This window comes from Protopterus annectens, chromosome 7.part0 (genome assembly GCF_019279795.1).
Source record: "Protopterus annectens isolate FY-2018-M chromosome 7.part0, PAN1.0, whole genome shotgun sequence".
Lineage (NCBI taxonomy): Eukaryota > Metazoa > Chordata > Ceratodontiformes > Protopteridae > Protopterus > Protopterus annectens.
Genome location: NC_056739.1, coordinates 394,280,840 through 394,301,353, shown reverse-complemented (window position 1 = coordinate 394,301,353; position 20,514 = coordinate 394,280,840). Strand labels below are relative to the sequence as shown.

Below are 20,514 nucleotides of genomic sequence, written 5' to 3'. Positions count from 1 at the left end.
GTTAGATAAAACACAAAAAATGTCAACTACACTATAAATTGTAGGGCCAGAGTTCAAATATGAAATGATCCGGTACTATATGCCTGACCAATCTGTATCCAAAATATACAGTTATGTCTGATACTGAATGTGATTTCAACATCTGGAATGAAGTACAAACAGTGGTGGTGTATATAATCATCACAGTTGTTATTCAAATGTCGTCTATCACAGCAAAAGATGAATGGTTATCTATATCAACTGGTGGTCTTATAATCCTAAAAATGACCATCCAACAGGTATATACATGTAATAACAGTGTAATACCCTTTTTAATAGATAGCCAAAAAAACCCAAATTTATGTATTTAAAGCATGAATGTTCTTATTAACCCAGATGTTCATTGAGGCCAGGTGGAAATAGTGCTCCTAAATGGATAGTCCAATATTTTTCTTTATGGCTGAGTATGCTTTGCCAGCCCAATTGGTTATGTCTATTTCCCATAACCTTGTCAATGATCATGAACATAAAATTGGCTGTTGTATGTTTAGTAGAATGTTGGTATAAAGCATTAGTAGTTTTTTTGTTACGTATTTCACTTCTATGTTCACTAATCCTGGTTCTGAGTGGCGAAGTTTTGCCCACATAGAATGCATTGCAGTGGCATGTAGCTAGATAAATCACCCAAGTAGATGAACAATTGCCAAATGTACGTACATCATAAACTTTACTCGTGTTGGCACTAGTAAATTGTTTAAGCTTGTTTACCTGACAACATGAGCTGCAATGACCACAAGGAAATGTGCCTAACAGTTCATCCCCAGAAATGGTGAGTTGTTTGTACTGGGCACCACCACTCTCCTTATGTTTAAAATGTGAGAGCAGTGTGCTCAGAGTTTTACCTCTCCTGTAGGTAATGGAACATTTGTTTCCCAAAATCTGTCGTAAATGGTCATTGGCTAAAAGGATGTTCCAGTTTTGATTCAGAATCTCCCTCACTATCTGATGGTTCCTACCATAAGTAGTTATAAATCTAATGGTGTCATCTTTGATGTATTGATCTTTATTTTTATATTTTAATAATGAATCTCTATGCTGTCTATCAGTCCATATCCTGGCAGATTCAATATCAAAATTGGAGTAACCTCTGTCCAAAAATCTGTGTCTCAAATCATGTTTAGCTGTATCATAATCAATTTGGGAGGAGTTGATACGTTTCATTCTTAGAAATTGAGACTTGGGGATGTTGCGGATGGTGTGACGTGGGTGCATGCTTGAAGCATGAAGTAATGAATTGAATTGTGGATACTTCCGATGTGTTTTCGTATTCAAAGTATGGCCCTTGTTACGATAAATCGTAAAATCCAAAAAATCAATCTGTTCTTTATCAAAAGTGATGGAAAATTCAATGCCCCATATATTATTGTTTAAGTATTCCACAAATTCAAAAGGATATTCAGTATCCGCACGCCACACCATCCAGCAATCATCCAAGTATCTCCTCCAAATGTCCATTTCAACAAGGTAGATGTTATGTAGAGGGTTATAAATCACATATTCTTCTAGATATGCCATGAAGAGATCAGCATATATGGGTGCAAAGGATGCACCCATAGCTGTTCCTCTCAATTGCCAATAACATTCGCCTTGGAAATAAAAGACATTTTTATTGAGAACATGTTCACACATGCATATAAGCAGTGTGTTGAACCCTGGTGGATATATTTCAGATTTTGTTAACCAAAAATCCAAAGCCTGTAAACCTCCCCAATGAGGTATGCTAGTGTAGAGAGATTTAACATCCAAGGTGCACATAATCCAATTTGGGTCTAGCTGGGTATCCTGAATAATGTTCAAAAACTGTGTTGTGTCCTGAATTCTGGCTCTAACATGTATCAATAGGGGTTTTAAATATTGGGTTAGAAACTCAGACAATGGTTCTGTCAATGAGCCATGGCCAGAGACAATTGGTCTACCCGGGGGATGAATGATGGATTTGTGAATTTTCGGAAGCAAATAAAGAATTTGCTTAGAAGGGTCCTTGACCTGAAGATGTTGAAGAGTCTTGGGACTAATGATGCCCTCATCCATGGCCAAAGTGAGAAAGATATCAATCTCTTCCTTAAATTTTTTGGTTGGGTCAATACCCATATGCTGATAACATTTAGTATCTGAAAGTTGTCGTAGACCTTCTTGAATATAGTCCTGCATGTTTTGGATAACCACAGCACCACCCTTGTCAGCTTGTAAAATGGCAATGTTTCGGTTGTTTCTGAGCTCTATCAGTGCCTGTTTCTCTTCTGATGTCATATTATCTGGGGCAATGTTACATTCTAAGTGAGGAAAGTGTAGATCTTTGAGCACTGCTTGTTGGAAAATACCAACATTCTTGTTCATGGGTGGCTGAAATGTGGATTTTTTAAAAGTGAACTCAGAAGATCTTTGAGATGTACTAGTGTCCTGTTCAGAAAAAAATATCTTAAGGTTAAGTTTCCTACAGTATTCCATGACATCCAAAGAAGTAAGATAATGATCAGAAAAAAAGCTTGGAACGAAACCCAAACCTTTATTCAAGATATTGTGTTGTGCATCAGTGAGTACAACATCTGACAAGTTTAAGACATTTTCAAAAGGTGTATTCATTATCTCAGTAAAGCTTGGATCAGACCTGGCATGGATTCTGTTCTTAGTTCTGTTGGTGTGTTTCCTCCCCCCTCTGGATTTCCTACCCTGTCTAAAGGGAGATGCTGATGAGTGGTCTTCTTTCTTAAAGGGGAGTTGGTGGACAATCCACCCTCACTATCTGTATAGGATGACTCCTCCCCTGATGTGCTCGCAAATGTTTGGTCTCTGTGTTTCAATATGGATCTCGGTCTCTTCCTGGACCTGCCCCCGGACATACCCGGCCGTGAATCCTGAAACCTGACAGTTCTCTGTGTTTGAAAGGGTTGCCCCTTTGCATAATCAGTCACATCTCTATTAAATTTTTTGACCTTTCGGTCCTTGATCAATTTATCATAATTTGTCAATTCCTTGGACAACCAATCCAGACGTTGATGATAGTTGTGATGGGATTGAAATTTTTTACATTCTGCACTTAATTCTTTAGTTTCCGAGACACAAACATCAATCATCCTCTCATAGTAGGAAGCTAGGATCTTTACAAAAACCATAGATCCATTTCTAAGTGCCTCATCCCATTCCTCTGTCAGCCTCTGTTCAGATCTGCCGACTAAAGGATGGAGTTTAATTCTCAATCCTCTAGGTGCCAGGTTCTTATGTAAATATGCTTTAAACAGTCTTAGGTGCCATATATTGGCTCTAAGATTTTTTAAACCTTTCTCCAAATTGCGGAATGCCATTTCACAACTATCACCACTGTCCATATTAATTTCACTCTGGTTGTTGCTTGAGATTTGGCTTAAGCCGAATATGCCAATGTCTTCTCTATCAGCACACCAACCATCCAATAACTTGTCTAATTCCATTTTAAGAATGACTTGGGATATGTTGTCCAGAAATAAAATGTATAGATCAGGAACTGTCAAGGCTCTGAACTACAGCCTGGAAGCGGGGGACAGGGCCAGTTAGAGACCCACTTTCCAACTGTATATTAGTGTTGGTAGGTTCAATACAAAATTTAAAGCAGAAAACCCGTATAAGAAGTCAGCAATCAAGCAACACCATAAAGACTAGTGCCCTGTCAAAACATGTAACGCTAAGACTATGATATGACTCTATGACCTGGGTCAATGGTTTACCAGAAAAGGACCAATATGATTTAGTACAAAAAGGCAAAGCCAGATGGTACACACTTAAAACCAAGGGGTGTAGAGTAATTAAGTATCATAAAATATGTTGTCACTATTGGAGTCAACTAAAAAACAAGTGAATATAACAATTTCACTGGTTCTTACTTAGCCTGCTTAATGGTCTGAAATGTGTAGAATACCTGAAACAGGATATTGTACAACAAAAGAATATCTGATAAGCACTAATTAAATAAAAATCACTAATACTGATCTGGTTAATAACACCTAAGTTAACATGATGTTATCGAAACCAACCCTAAATGTTGAGTAGATGGCCAATCATTAATATAAATAGAATTAAACATGTATCAGCAAAATCTAGATTGTAAAGGTCACAAAATATTATTAATCCTGGAAAATATGCGTCATATTATGAACAAATGAGAAGCATAACATAAAGATGTAAAATAGCATCCAGGTTATATAATGGACAAAAGGGACATGTGTTTTAAAATTGTTCCTAGTGTGTCCAAATTCAATTGTAAGTCCTCATTCACACTATAAAGATGGTGGACCAAGTGTTCAAAAAGACACCAAAATGTGTATAGTTCAAGACATGTGGGGCTTGAATATATATATTCAAAAACTTGCTATATATTAACATGCAAGATAGTATGGAAATGAGCCCCATCCATTATGAATATACCATCTGTTCCATAGTTATATATATTGATAGATGTAAAAAAAGAAACACTCACTGGCTGTTAAATCATGCCCTGCTATAACACCACTAGATATTAAATATGGTCCAAATTGTGAGTGACTAAATCTGGTATCATATAATATACTGAGTAACACAATGGTAAATGTAAGGACAAAAAAGATACTATAATGCGTGGCTACACAGGCATAAACTTCATATAATCTAACAATTATAGGTGTAGGATCACTATGAATAAAGAAGGAAAAAGGCTAATATATATTCCTATCCCAATTATTGTGCCTTATATACATTAGTAAATTACTTGCACATAAGCAAAAAATGCCTTAAACACTGATGGTAAATTCAATGCAGTTATAAGAGGCCTAAGAATATAATGTCAGGCTTAGTTCATGAAAATAGTCCACAATCCAAAGTATCAAAATGTTCACATAGATATTCGAGTGTCTTTAGAATGCAGCCTTGGATGGAATACCCTAATCCACCACGCTCAATTGTCTATTACGTTGTGTTTACTTTCGTTGAAACAGGAGCCTGTTAGAATGATGAAATAAAGTTCAAACACAATCCTCGAAACTCGTAGTGACTTGTGTCAAAAACACACTACCAATCTGTATCCTATCGTCGGAAAAACGAACTGGAGATGCAGTTATTTATTAAGGTGGTTTCCGTAACTAGCGTGTGCCAAATCACTACACATCCAGTCCAAACCAATATTCACAGCCGTAAATGGACCCAATTTTCATGAATCAACTGGTAGAAAGCCCCGTAACTGTTATAAATCTCAATGTTCATCAAATTAGGGCTTAATGTGAAATAAATTCCCAAATGTGTCTTTCACTGACACTATGAATCACGGTATCCATACAAAAATGTGGTGCTAGTAGCCCATATATATATATAGGATATGAAGTAAACATACCTTTGATGTCCCGTTTGAACATCGTAATTATAACAATGTATTTTGAAAAACAAACAGCCCCAATGTGTCCAAATTTATTCAGCGACAGTCCTGTTGTAGAAAAAAGGTATCCTTGAGCTGGCGTGTCCAAAGAATAAGACGCCAAGGCCTGGTTAACAAAGAAACTAGTTACAAAGCCGTCGTTGACAAGATGCAGATCATATAATAGTCAAAAGTCAAGGTCCCAACATAGATACACGAGAAAAGGCATCCTTGAACGAACCAGCGAGACCAAACTTACGAGCACATCAGGATAGGAGTTCTCTCCTTACACCCAGGACAGGAACTGAGCACCAACAGCGAGGAACAACCAACGTAGAAAACACTCTACCTCGCAAGTACGGCTGTGCACGGCCAACCCAACTTGAAAAAAAATGCCAAAGCCAGCACGGAAAGTTCCAAGTCTAAATATTTATTGGAAATAAACTAGTGCAACAAAAGCACTAAAGTAACAGCTCGATCCTCATACTAGTTTCGGAATAAAACCTTCTTCAGTGAGGAAGAAAAACAAAATAGCAGCTCACTGATAGGCAAGGATGCTTATAAAAGAGGCAGGACCAATCGAAAATCAAAGCACATAATTTATGTGCATATATAATGGGCAACCAAAAAAAGTTTGATGCATCTTGATAAACTGACTGTTTCATTCAAATCTCAATGAATATGTATATTCAGTATAATGCAAAAAATAGGGACATTGTCAATTAACTTACATATAAGTTAAAAAAGTGTCAAAACAGTGTCCTACTTATAAACAGTATATATAATACCTAACTCAGAAAGGCACACAATCAATGACAAATCTGTAAGTTGTCAATGACATATGTGATGACCTGTAATCAATAATATATCATGCTTATGGCACACATATGATATGTAGTTAGATAAAACACAAAAAATGTCAACTACACTACAAATTGTAGGGCCAGAGTTCAAATATGAAATGATCCGGTACTATATGCCTGACCAATCTGTATCCAAAATATACAGTTATGTCTGATACTGAATGTGATTTCAACATCTGGAATGAAGTACAAACAGTGGTGGTGTAATAATAAAGATCCTAGCTTCCTACTATGAGAGGATGATTGATGTTTGTGTCTCGGAAACTAAAGAATTAAGTGCAGAATGTAAAAAATTTCAATCCCATCACAACTATCATCAACGTCTGGATTGGTTGTCCAAGGAATTGACAAATTATGATAAATTGATCAAGGACCGAAAGGTCAAAAAATTTAATAGAGATGTGACTGATTATGCAAAGGGGCAACCCTTTCAAACACAGAGAACTGTCAGGTTTCAGGATTCACGGCCAGGTATGTCCGGGGGCAGGTCCAGGAAGAGACCGAGATCCATATTGAAACACAGAGACCAAACATTTGCGAGCACATCAGGGGAGGAGTCATCCTATACAGATGGTGAGGGTGGATTGTCCACCAACTCCCCTTTAAGAAAGAAGACCACTCATCAGCATCTCCCTTTAGACAGGGTAGGAAATCCAGAGGGGGGAGGAAACACACCAATAGAACTAAGAACAGAATCCATGCCAGGTCTGATCCAAGCTTTACTGAGATAATGAATACACCTTTTGAAAATGTCTTAAACTTGTCAGATGTTGTACTCACTGATGCACAACACAATATCTTGAATAAAGGTTTGGGTTTCGTTCCAAGCTTTTTTCTGATCATTATCTTACTTCTTTGGATGTCATGGAATACTGTAGGAAACTTAACCTTAAGATATTTTTTCTGAACAGGACACTAGTACATCTCAAAGATCTTCTGAGTTCACTTTTAAAAATCCACATTTCAGCCACCCATGAACAAGAATGTTGGTATTTTCCAACAAGCAGTGCTCAAAGATCTACACTTTCCTCACTTAGAATGTAACATTGCCCCAGATAATATGACATCAGAAGAGAAACAGGCACTGATAGAGCTCAGAAACAACCGAAACATTGCCATTTTACAAGCTGACAAGGGTGGTGCTGTGGTTATCCAAAACATGCAGGACTATATTCAAGAAGGTCTCGACAACTTTCAGATACTAAATGTTATCAGCATATGGGTATTGACCCAACCAAAAATTTAAGGAAGAGATTGATATCTTTCTCACTTTGGCCATGGATGAGGGCATCATTAGTCCCAAGACTCTTCAACATCTTCAGGTCAAGGACCCTTCTAAGCAAATTCTTTATTTGCTTCAAAATTCACAAATCCATCATTCATCCCGGTAGACCAATTGTCTCTGGCCATGGCTCATTGACAGAACCATTGTCTGAGTTTCTAACCCAATATTTAAAACCCCTATTGATACATGTTAGAGCCAGAATTCAGGACACAACACAGTTTTTGAACATTATTCAGGATACCCAGCTAGACCCAAATTGGATTATGTGCACCTTGGATGTTAAATCTCTCTACACTAGCATACCTCATTGGGGAGGTTTACAGGCTTTGGATTTTTGGTTAACAAAATCTGAAATATATCCACCAGGGTTCAACACACTGCTTATATGCATGTGTGAACATGTTCTCAATAAAAATGTCTTTTATTTCCAAGGCGAATGTTATTGGCAATTGAGAGGAACAGCTATGGGTGCATCCTTTGCACCCATATATGCTGATCTCTTCATGGCATATCTAGAAGAATATGTGATTTATAATCCTCTACACAACATCTACCTTGTTGAAATGGACATTTGGAGGAGATACTTGGATGATTGCTGGATGGTGTGGCGTGCGGATACTGAATATCTTTTTGAATTTGTGGAATACTTAAACAATAATATATGGGGCATTGAATTTTCCATCACTTTTGATAAAGAACAGATTGATTTTTTGGATGTTACGATTTATCGTAACAAGGACCATACTTTGAATACGAAAACACATCGGAAGTATCCACAATTCAATTCATTACTTCATGCTTCAAGCATGCACCCACGTCACACCATCCGCAACATCCCCAAGTCTCAATTTCTAAGAATGAAACGTATCAACTCCCCCCAAATTGATTATGATACAGCTAAACATGATTTGAGACACAGATTTTTGGACAGAGGTTACTCCAATTTTGATATTGAATCTGCCAGGATATGGACTGATAGACAGCATAGAGATTCATTATTAAAATATAAAAATAAAGATCAATACATCAAAGATGACACCATTAGATTTATAACTACTTATGGTAGGAACCATCAGATAGTGAGGGAGATTCTGAATCAAAACTGGAACATCCTTTTAGCCAATGACCATTTACGACAGATTTTGGGAAACAAATGTTCCATTACCTAAAGGAGAGGTAAAACTCTGAGCACACTGCTCTCACATTTTAGACATAAGGAGAGTGGTGGTGCCCAGTACAAACAACTCACCATTTCTGGGGATGAACTGTTAGGCACATTTCCTTGTGGTCATTGCAGCTCATGTTGTCAGGTAAACAAGCTTAAACAATTTACTAGTGCCAACACGAGTAAAGTTTATGATGTACGTACATTTGGCAATTGTTCATCTACTTGGGTGATTTATCTAGCTACATGCCACTGCAATGCATTCTATGTGGGCAAAACTTCTCGCCCACTCAGAACCAGGATTAGTGAACATAGAAGTGAAATACGTAACAAAAAAACTACTAATGCTTTATACCAACATTCTACTAAACATACAACAGCCAATTTTATGTTCATGATCATTGACAAGGTTATGGGAAATAGACATAACCAATTGGGCTGGCAAAGCATACTCAGCCATAAAGAAAAATATTGGACTATCCATTTAGGAGCACTATTTCCACCTGGCCTCAATGAACATCTGGGTTAATAAGAACATTCATGCTTTAAATACATAAATTTGTTTTTTTTTGGCTATCTATTAAAAAGGGTATTACACTGTTATTACATGTATATACCTGTTGGATGGTCATTTTTAGGATTATAAGACCACCAGTTGATATAGATAACCATTCATCTTTTGCTGTGATAGACGACATTTGAATAACAACTGTGATGATTATATACACCACCACTGTTTGTACTTCATTCCAGATGTTGAAATCACATTCAGTATCAGACATAACTGTATATTTTGGATACAGATTGGTCAGGCATATAGTACCGGATCATTTCATATTTGAACTCTGGCCCTACAATTTGTAGTGTAGTTGACATTTTTTGTGTTTTATCTAACTACATATCATATGTGTGCCATAAGCATGATATATTATTGATTACAGGTCATCACATATGTCATTGACAACTTACAGTTTTGTCATTGATTGTGTGCCTTTCTGAGTTAGGTATTATATATACTGTTTATAAGTAGGACACTGTTTTGACACTTTTTTAACTTATATGTAAGTTAATTGACAATGTCCCTATTTTTTGCATTATACTGAATATACATATTCATTGAGATTTGAATGAAACAGTCTGTTTATCAAGATGCATCAAACTTTTTTTGGTTGCCCATTATATATGCACATAAATTATGTGCTTTGATTTTCGATTGGTCCTGCCTCTTTTATAAGCATCCTTGCCTATCAGTGAGCTGCTATTTTGTTTTTCTTCCTCACTGAAGAAGGTTTTATTCCGAAACTAGTATGAGGATCGAGCTGTTACTTTAGTGCTTTTGTTGCACTAGTTTATTTCCAATAAATATTTAGACTTGGAACTTTCCGTGCTGGCTTTGGCGTTTTTTTCAAGTTGGGTTGGCCGTGCACAGCCGTACTTGCGAGGTAGAGTGTTTTCTACGTTGGTTATTTGTAGACCCTGACATCAAACTAAAGGCAGCTGCTAAGTGACTACCATTTAATGGACACTTGAAGGTATTTTCTAAGCTTTGTACATAAGAACATTCTAATAGTATTAATTGCAAAAAAGGAAACTGAGCATGAGATCAGTTTCTGTGGAGGATGAGCACAGCACATGGGAGCCTGATAGCTAAGGAAAATGCTGTGCTCTATTTCCTAAGAAAGGAGATTCCAGCAGTTTACTCTCTGCAGACTAAGAATGTGGACCTGTTCAGGTATTCCATATGTCATCTGCTTGAAATGACTGTGATGTGTGTTAATATGGAGTGTTTAGTTAAATGACAGGAGTAAAATGTGCAAAAGGGAAGAAACCTCTACCTACCTATGCAAATAGAAGCAGACTATCATCATCTGTAGAAGTACGCAATTCTAATAGGCACCTTGAATCTTTTTATAGCTAACGTTGTCTGTAGAAGCAAGTACACAGTTCTACTAGATGTCTTGAATCATTTTATATTGAAGATTACATGCTGTTTTCATAAGAGCATTTTGTCAAAATTTAAAGTCTAATATCTACTACTTGTAGGTAAGGCGACATCGTAGCATTCATGAGGTAGATATTTCTGATTTGGAGGCTGCAGTCCGAAAAGAAAATTCCAGCAAGAATTATGAAAGCCCAAGAGAGGAAATAGCACGGCTGCGAAAGACAGACCTGGAGCCTGAACACTATAATGTGGACATCAGTAAAGAGGTGAGTGACTAACAGCTGTATTATCTACCCCTGTGATATGAAGTGGTGCAGGTGTCCCATTTTACTTCCACCCACAGTACGGCAGCATTTTGCAAATTCGGCAAGTAAACCTGGTGATGTAGTTTGCATGACTGATATGTGAAGCTCAGAATAGAAGCTGGATAACTAAACTGCATTAGAATACCAAGCCGTGCTAATTGCAGTATGGGCTCACCTCTTCCTCCCTTGTGGTAAGTGATGCACCTGGTACTCGTCTGCCCTTGGTGTAAACCAGTGGTCTCATAACTGAAGCTGTCAGTTATTTCATTAGGTACAGATACTCAGCATATGTATTTATGACATCACCATACTTGTTTTATTTCCAAGTGGATTAGAATTGTTAACACTTACGACCTAAAATGATCATACTCCATCCCTTTTATTAGATTATGCAGCAGATATGTCAGACCCCATAGGCCAAGTCTGATATATACAGAGACAAAGGAGCAGACCCTCACTTAGTAAGAGATGGGAAGAACCCAGAGAAAAACCTTGGCTGCAGTAACTCTTGTAGAATGATGGGGCACCGTGTGGGAGGACCATACTGGGACTTGTCCATTCAGGACAGAAAAAGTACATTTGATTTTGATGTTCCATTCTATAATGTATAATGTGAAGATAGTTTTTAGTTACAACAGGACTGAGAAATCTGTAGTTTCATTATGGATATCTGCAAGAAATGTACTGTATTAAAATGAAATGCATGTTTTGTCCTCAAATCCATTTTTCTATAATTTAGTCAATTCTTTCACAAGGTCATGGGATGCTACAGCCTATCTCTGCAATGAGTGGTACAAGGCATTGGAAAAACTATTCTGGACAGGGTGTCAGTCTGTCATAGAACACCCCCCCCCCCAACCATTCTCATCCTGCATGTACACCTATGTGTAATTTAGAAAGTGCCACTTCACATGTTACAACAACACAGGGATGACATGCAGACACCATACAGAAAGCACCCTAGGTGAGAACTGAACTAGAGGACCTCTTGATGTAAAACTGCAGTTCTGTTTGTTATGCCACTGTGCTGCCCTTGCATGTTTTGGGATACATTTTTATTCAGTGATGGTAGCAGTCCTTTTCTGAATTCATGGTGTAACTGACCAGTAAAGAGATGATACTCTGCCGTAGCAACATTGGCATAATGGTTAAGCTGTTTATCTTACAAACGCAAGGTGCAGGGTTTGACTCTCATATGGGGTAATTGGCTAGGCTTAAAATGGTCCACATGGGCAGTTAGCCTAGTACTAATCAGAGTGTGAGGACTGTCCATGACCTCAAATGTTTAGCCCTCCGAGTGACCAAAACAACAAAAAAAAAGTAATTGAAAGAAACTTGGAAGTACCAGAAGATAGAGCAGCCATAAAAATTGGTGTTGAAAGACTAAATAGACAAGGGAGGTAGGAGTCGTAGCAGCAATGGAACAGTATTAGCCAACCTCTGATCCTTCAAGCCGAGAGAGGAGAGCACTCTTCGTCGGCAGGAGGATACTGAAGGGTTTGGCACCCAAACCTAACTACTAGTCAGCTTGAGCATGTGGAAGGTGCACTGAAGCTTTTGAAGCTGGCCAGCCAATATGCCTTTGACAAGACATAACCTATATAGCTTAGACTAAGGCAGCAGTGATCAAATGAAGAACATAGTACAGTTGTATAAGTCAACTTACCATAGGGGTAGATATTCAAATGATCACTGCTGCTGTAGCTGCTGTACAGGAAAGCTCTAACTACTTTTAAGAAGCACAGAGCATTTCAGGTCAAAGTACAGGAAATGTCTCTTCACACGGGAGAGCCATCCATGACTGGGAAAAGGGTCTCCAAGAATACTCTTTAGTATGTGAAAGACAGAGAAGCTGAAAGAAATTTGAGTTGAAAAAGCAGATAGGCAGGGAGCATTAAGCCATAATGACATCACTCATCCTGCGATTCTGATCCAATGAAGTGTTATGTTGCCTGGCCACGTCCCTGTTTAGCTGCCCATAGTGATACCACTCATCCTACGATTCTGATCCCATGAAGTATTATGTTGCCTGGCCTCGTTCCTGTTTAGCTGCCCATAGTGATACCACTTCTTCTGAGATTCTGATCCGATGAAGTGTTATGTTGTCTGGTCACGTCCCTGTTTAACTGCCCATAGTGATACCACTCATCCTGTGAGTCTGATCCAATGAAGTATTATGTTGCCTGGCCCCGTTCCTGTTTAGCTGCCCATAGTGATACCACTTATTCTGAGATTCTGATCCAATGAAGTGTTATGTTGCCTGGCTACGTCCCTGTTTAGCTGGATCCCCACCAGGTCTCTCCCCTTTGAAAATGGACAATGGCATTTCTTTACATGCATTAGGCAATGTATGAGAGACACCTAGGCCAAATGCCATTTCTACAGTGCCCATGGCAGACATCCATCCTTCAGAAATTTCAGATGCACCTCCTGAAATTTGTGTAAGACAGGATATGTTACCATTTTTGCACAGGAAGCCTATAGGGCATCTTGAGTCCTGTAGATCTCAAATACCTCTTCTCCAGTTAGGGATAAACTGTTTTCCTCCTTTGGGCTAGACCCAGTGCCTGAGACCCAGGTATCCTAACCTTCTGCTGTAGGGGTGGTATGTAAGGGAACGTGAGTATCCCCTTATCTGATTCTCCATACTCAAAGCCAGAGGAAGAAGATCTGGTTTTGTATTCTCAGATCTCCTTGCCAAGGAATATTACATTAACAGTGAAGAAATCATACAATAAGCTCCCCAACTGGAAGACGCATCCTTTCATTTTAGGTTAAGCCTGATGAGAAAGCATTTCAGAGGAGGAGGAGGAGAAGAGAGAGAGAGGTTCTTCATGTCTCATCTTGAAGGACCACAGAGATTCAGGGCAAGGCAAGACCACTTTCAGCTCACACCTTAACCTATGCAAACACACACACACACACACACACACACACACGCACACACACACACACGCACACACACACACACACACACACACACACACACACACACACACACACACACACACACACACACACACACACACACACACACACACACACACACAGATACCTCAATAAATATATGCACTGCACTTAAGGAAAGTCTTACTGATGGTTTTACTTACCTTCAAAACTCGCACAAATGTTGGGCTGGAGCTAGGGATCAAAGAACACAAGATAAGCTTTGAACTAGAAGTAGATATCTCCTTGACTAGATACGATTACTCCTTGGTTTGTATTAGTGTACTTTCCTGAACTGTCAGGAACATGACAGCCTGGGAGCAAGCCATCCTCAGTAACTAGGGCACACAGGAAACAATGGCAATAAGCTTTAGTTTCTTTTATCTGGAATGAGATGAAATGGTGAGAAAGCATCAAGGAATCATCCTTCCGTGGGTGAAAGAATATGCATGCCATCATGTTTCTGTTACTGTGTTGTGAGTGGAAGAAATTGACTAGACAGAATTCACAAATGCTTAGGTTCAGAAGAGGACTGGATGAAGGGCTCAGTAGCTCAGTATGATCACCTTTCCTTTGATGTGAACCACTATGTGTGTGATATCTCTTTGTATGACATCTTTCATGTCTCCTGTAATATGAATGACTGTAAGTGTGACATCTTTGTGTATGACATTGCCAGACCTGCAATGCTGCCTATGTAGGTTATGAAAACATGCTGTCCTACATGTTTGGGTATCACATAATGCTGGATTAGTTGTCCGAGTAGACCAGGTGGAGCTGGGACTTTCACTTTTCCTCCAGAGCCTTCCAGATAACTAGAATTGCCCTGGTCTCTAGCCAGGTTATGTGGATCACCCTTCCTTAGGAAGTCCACTTCCCATTAACCATGAAGGAGACAAGGTAGAATTCCCCATCATGCCAGTAGGTCATCCATCATTGTGACTAATGTTGTAGCTGCTCCTCCAAGAAGGGAAGAATCACACTGAGATTGGTGTTGACTATACACCACCCTAAAGCACAGTGATAAGAGTCTGAGACCAAAAGCACAGCAGAGACCATGTGGTGATTCTTCACCATTTGGCACATTACTGCTCACTGAACCACCATGAAGACTGACAGACATCACGCCCAGAAGGTACAAGAGAGTGGGAACCTAGACCCACACTCAGACTATCAAGGCCAAGACCGCCTGTTGCCTCTCTGAAGCCTGACAGTGAAGACAGTCCATATCAGCCTTGAAGAAGACATCTGTCTATGTTTGGGGCAGAGTGGACTTCTTGCTATTGCTAGAGACACTCCCAGGGCCTGCAGATCACAGTTGTGCTTCATTCAAGGACAATACCAATTAGTCCCCTTGCCAAGGCCACTGAGCTGGCCATGCAGATGATGGAGCTCATGGACATCTTTCTCCTGAAAGGCCTTCCACTACTGTATCTAGCATCCTGGTAAACTCTGAAGGAACAACCAGCAGTACTTTCTAATGAAAGCTGTGCTTATGTAAAGTGAACTGAAGGAACTATCCTGTGTAGACCGCTTATATAGTTGTGCCAGAAAGCATCCATCAAATTCACTGACACCATCTAAGTGCCTTGCATTAGTGGAAGCCTTATCTTTAAGAAATCAACAACCACAACTTAATGTACTTCCTTTGTTGAAGTCATTGAGGTCCAGAATGAGGTAAAAGTCTTCTATCCCTTACAGAACTAAGATGCAGAAGTAAAACCTCTTTCTTTGTTCTGAAGGAGATACAGATTTTATAGTCCATCTGGAAACCACAGTTTGGGCCTGTCTCAAAGAGCTATGTGGATAAGACTTGGTCTCTGAGCAGAGCTCTGTGATGGGGCTATTTATAATGATATCTAAACCTACTGGTCTTTTGGGATTGTCCCCTGTGGATAGCTCTGGATTGTAGTCAGGACTATAACTGCTAGATCAGCGAGACCACTCTGTTAAGAAATTTGACTGCCATAGCTATGGATAAAAACACTAATTCATTAGGACACTCATCTTTTAGTGAAGGGAATTTTTGAAACTGCTATATATTTAATCATCATCATAATCATCTTCTTTTGAGTTGGTCTAGACTAGGAGAAAATGAAGTAGCCAGTGCGGCTTATAGTCCTCACAGTGTTTAAAGTCTGTCCCGTTTTTTGGGCATATCAACTAAATCCTGAGATGCTTTACATCAGATGAAGCCATCCTGGGTGGCCTGCATAAAGGCCATTCCTAAAAGAGAAACATCTGAACCCTGTCATCCTGCAAAGACACATACCTTAGCCTATTACATTTGCACCTTCAGAATTACAAAGGGTCACATGGAAGTTGATAGCAGAAATTTTGTCGAGGGTGTCAACCAGCTCTGTCTTGAATCCATTGTCAGGAAAGACCAAATACTTTCCATTGCCTTGCCTACTAAGGAGAACTATGACAGTGGAGTGGTGAGACGTATCTGGGGATCAGTCCCTGTGTGGCACAAGAAAACACACACATGTCCTCCCTGGCCAAGGGTTTAGAGACACTTTTATAGGTGGTAAAGGTGGATAACACGAGTGGTATCTGACACCTGTGCTAGACCACAGAGATCATATTACTTTGGATCTAGAGAGGCTAGATAGGATATCACTCCTTTTATGTTAGACTTTAAAAAGGTGTTCACCTTCTTTGGCATTTGCATGATTCCAAGCTGCAAAGAAAGCATCCTTAGACAGAAGCAGCATTGGTGGCAGGAATCAAGACTCCTCGGTCTTCCTTGGATTTTCATTTAGCCATTTCTGATGGGAAGGTAAAGGGGTACAGGCCAGTCAGTAGAAGACTTAATAAGCCTAAGAATTTTTCCAAAGGAGGTGCCACTGGGGAAGGGTTATGGAGGCAGAGCTTTTATTGTCCTTATCTGCCTATGAAATAAGATCCTCTGGATCATTTGAGGTCCTTTTAGGACACAGTAGCTGAGGATAACCTCCCCTAATCTAGGCTGTCAGAGTCAGTCCAATTTTCAGCAAACATGAGGAGTTATGCACATGAAGACGTACTGGTACCTAGGGATACAGCTGCTGAATGTAGCATGGGATGAGTGAGGTCTATGCTGAGCCTTGTGCTAGAATCTGTTATGGTTTCCCCTGGGTGTTCTCTTACACCTGTTAAGAGATGTCCCACCACATAGATTCACAGAGGTTCATAGATTAGTACTAAGCTAACTGCCCTTGTGAGCCATTTTAAGCCTGGCCAGTTATCCCTTGTGAGAATCAAACCCTGCACCTTGTGTTTGTAAGGCAAACACCTTAACCATTAGGCCACCCACCCACACATGCCAAACAAATGCAAAGTTGACGTCACATGCAAGCCCTAGTGCAAGAGGCCCTGGTAGATCCTCCTTACCCTAGCCTTTCAATCGTGAGTGCAACCACCAAGCACCTATCAAGATACTCAAGACTGCATCCCATGTATGTCTGGTCACGTTTGATTTCTGACCACTTAAACAGGGGACTGTGGATGTTGCCTGTGTTTTCTCCCCAGAATGTACTTCCCAAGGCTATTTCCAGGGGATGTACTTTTTTGCAGGTGTGTCACCATTCCCAGTTTTAGAAGATGGACATGACATGAACTGCATGTTAGGTGGGTAAGCTGATGATGCAGAGATTTTATAGACATAAACCTAAGATGCATCCTAAATAAAACTCATGAATTTCATGCAACTATCACCCAATACTCTCCCAAAGTAGCAGTCCTAACAGAAACATGGCTAAAACCCCACATACTGGATAGTGAAATTCTAACCCTTGGTTATACATCCATAAATATGACAGGACTCAAACGAGATGACAGGACTCAAACGAGGAGGCGGCATAGCTGTAATATATAAAAATATTATCAGACTAGAAAGACTTCAAATCAACCCACCAAAGCTCTTGAATTCTGAAATTCAAATCACCCACCTTCAACTAAACTCCATCAAACTCATCATTATAATAGCTATTTACATACCCCCAGGTAACAACCCAGACATTATTGAAGACCTTCTTTGTTTGTGTGCCTCAACCTTTAGTCAAGAAAGAGTAATAATTGGGGATTTCGACATGTACTGGTACACCTGCTCCTTGGAAAATCCCTCCAATTTTATTAACCTCCATGGTTTCTGTCAAATTATACAATCCTCTACCAGATTTGACAAACATAGCAAAAAAGAATCTGTCCTAAACTGGAAACTTGCAAATAAACCCCCTCTCTGTCACCAATCTGGCTATCTCCTTGACAATCTAAGACAAAAACTGGTACAGAACGTTAAAAAATCCTGTGTGTCTTGAGGCGAACCAAAAACCGGCAATTCAGCAGCAAACTGTATAATAGACGCTAGCACATCAGCTGTTCACAAAGTATTCTCAGAAAACGAGGTCTGAATGTATACTAAGATTTATTGACAAAAATATATAAAATCCAAAATGGATATTCAAAGTTAAGCGCTTTTGCTTGCATACACGCAAGCTTCATCAGAACTGTAAAAACACAAACCTCTCAACATTTAAATAAACCTTTTGGCACTGAAACTGAACCTTAAAGGCATAGGGCGTCTAAAATTTTTTACACAATTAAATATAACCAACATCATACGTTAAAAATACCCTAAACCTACTCTAATCCTATTATAAATGTGAATGCTACAATACAAATTTTTAAAAACATGTTAAAATTGTTACTAAATCTAAATATACTAAAAGTATATTATTCTAATTAATCTTCACCTTATACTTCAAAATATAGTTCATATATAGTGTCCTATGAACAACTGCTTGTAATCCTAGTCAACAATTAATAGATTGCATCATACTGTCACAAAATGCATAGCTGTCCTGAAACTTTTTAATTAAAGATGGATTGGGAGAAAAATTAACATCACTGTGTTAGATAAGCATAAAGAACATAAGAAGTACACACACATAATCTATAATCACAAGTTTGCTACTAGATATATCTATAAATTACTAGTCATCGCATAGCTAATAAAGGTTTAATTGATATAACATCATTAAGTCCTGGTGGGGTAGAAGAGTCCAAGAATACCTGCCACCAATACTCTTTGTATGCAAGCAATGCTTTAAAGTTCCCCCCTACTTCCATATGTACACTGTCTATAATTGCAAATTTAAAATAGTGCTTGTGATTATAGATTATGTGTGTGTACTTCTTATGTTCTTTATGCTTATCTAACAAAGTGATGTTAATTTTTCTCCCAATCCATCTTTAATTAAAAAGTTTCAGGACAGCTATGCATTTTGTGACAGTATGATGCAATCTATTAATTGTTGACTAGGATTACAAGCAGTTGTTCATAGGACACTATATATGAACTATATTTTGAAGTATAAGGTGAAGATTAATTAGAATAATATACTTTTAGTATATTTAGATTAAATAACAATTTTAACATGTTTTTAAAAATTTGTATTGTAGCATTCACATTTATAATAGGATTAGAGTAGGTTTAGGATATTTTTAACATATGTTGGTTATATTTAATTGTGTAAAAAATTTTAGGTGCCCTATACCTTTAAGATTCAGTTTCAGCACCAAAAAGTTTATTTAGATGTCGAGATGTTTGTGTTTTTACAGTTCTAATGAAGCTTGCATGTATGCAAGCGAAAGAGCTTAACTTTGAATATCCATTTTGGATTTTATATATTTTTGTCAATAAATCTTAGTATACATTCAGACCTCGTTTTCTGAGAATGCTTTGTGAACAGCTGATGTGCTAGCGTCGATTATACAGTTTGCTGCTGAATTGCTGGTTTTTGGTTCACCTCAAGACACACGGGATTTGTTAACGTTCTGTACCAGTTTTTGTGTTAAGTAGTTTTCGGAAAGTTACCTAACTGCTTTTTCTTGGTTTCCCATGGAGTCTGATCGAGACGACAATCCAGGTACTCCCCCTAGGCCTTCCAATGGCGAGATGGCTCGAGTACAGGCAGAGCTAAAAGAGTTGCGGGGAGAAGTAAGCAGACTTTCAGATGTATTATCTAGATTTGGCAACATTGTTGCCGCTAGTGGCAACATTCACAACGACTCGAACACTGCAGCTAAGTTATTGGCATCACTACCAGTTGACAAAAACAATGAAATTAGTATTAGAGACACGAAGAGGTTCAGAAACAGTTCGGACAATAATTTAATTAATTCCAACAGTATTTTACAGTCGCCAGAGATACCTAACAGTCAAGGGAATGGCAATAACTGTTTGAGACTGATTGACTTACCATTTTCTTGTTATTCATTAAATAAAAAGAACAGTGCCAAGTTAGGTATTTCTGATTTTACCTTTGACTGGTCGTTTGGTGATTTAGACTTGGAAGCAAAACGTGTGGGTACTAAACCAAAAAAGGCTATGCTACAAAAAAACAATTCACATCAAAAACAGAACATCTATATGGACAAAAGGAAAGGGTTGGCTGTGGATGCTACAAATAATGTTGATAGAACAAGGGACAATTCTAACCATCTTTTAAAATCTTTTTTTGGATAGAAATTGTGTATTTGATAGTGATAACCCAGGAGCTGACAATGGTAATTCTTCAGTTCGTAAGGGAACACTTAAGGATATCATTTATGGCCTGGGTAAGAAATT

At 38.7% G+C, this 20,514-nt stretch overlaps 1 protein-coding gene across 19 annotated transcripts in view; it reads left to right on the top strand.

Moving 5' to 3' along the window:
- The window catches only part of PLEKHA6 (pleckstrin homology domain containing A6), a 1,822,600-nt gene that overhangs the window by 1,739,680 nt on the left and 62,406 nt on the right, over nucleotides 1-20,514 (top strand). For all 19 annotated transcript variants that reach the window (XM_044076969.1, XM_044076965.1, XM_044076964.1 and 16 more), the window contains one exon: nucleotides 10,752-10,916. In XM_044076969.1, the coding sequence (XP_043932904.1) occupies nucleotides 10,752-10,916 (165 nt within the window). The remainder of the gene's footprint in view (nucleotides 1-10,751; nucleotides 10,917-20,514) is intronic.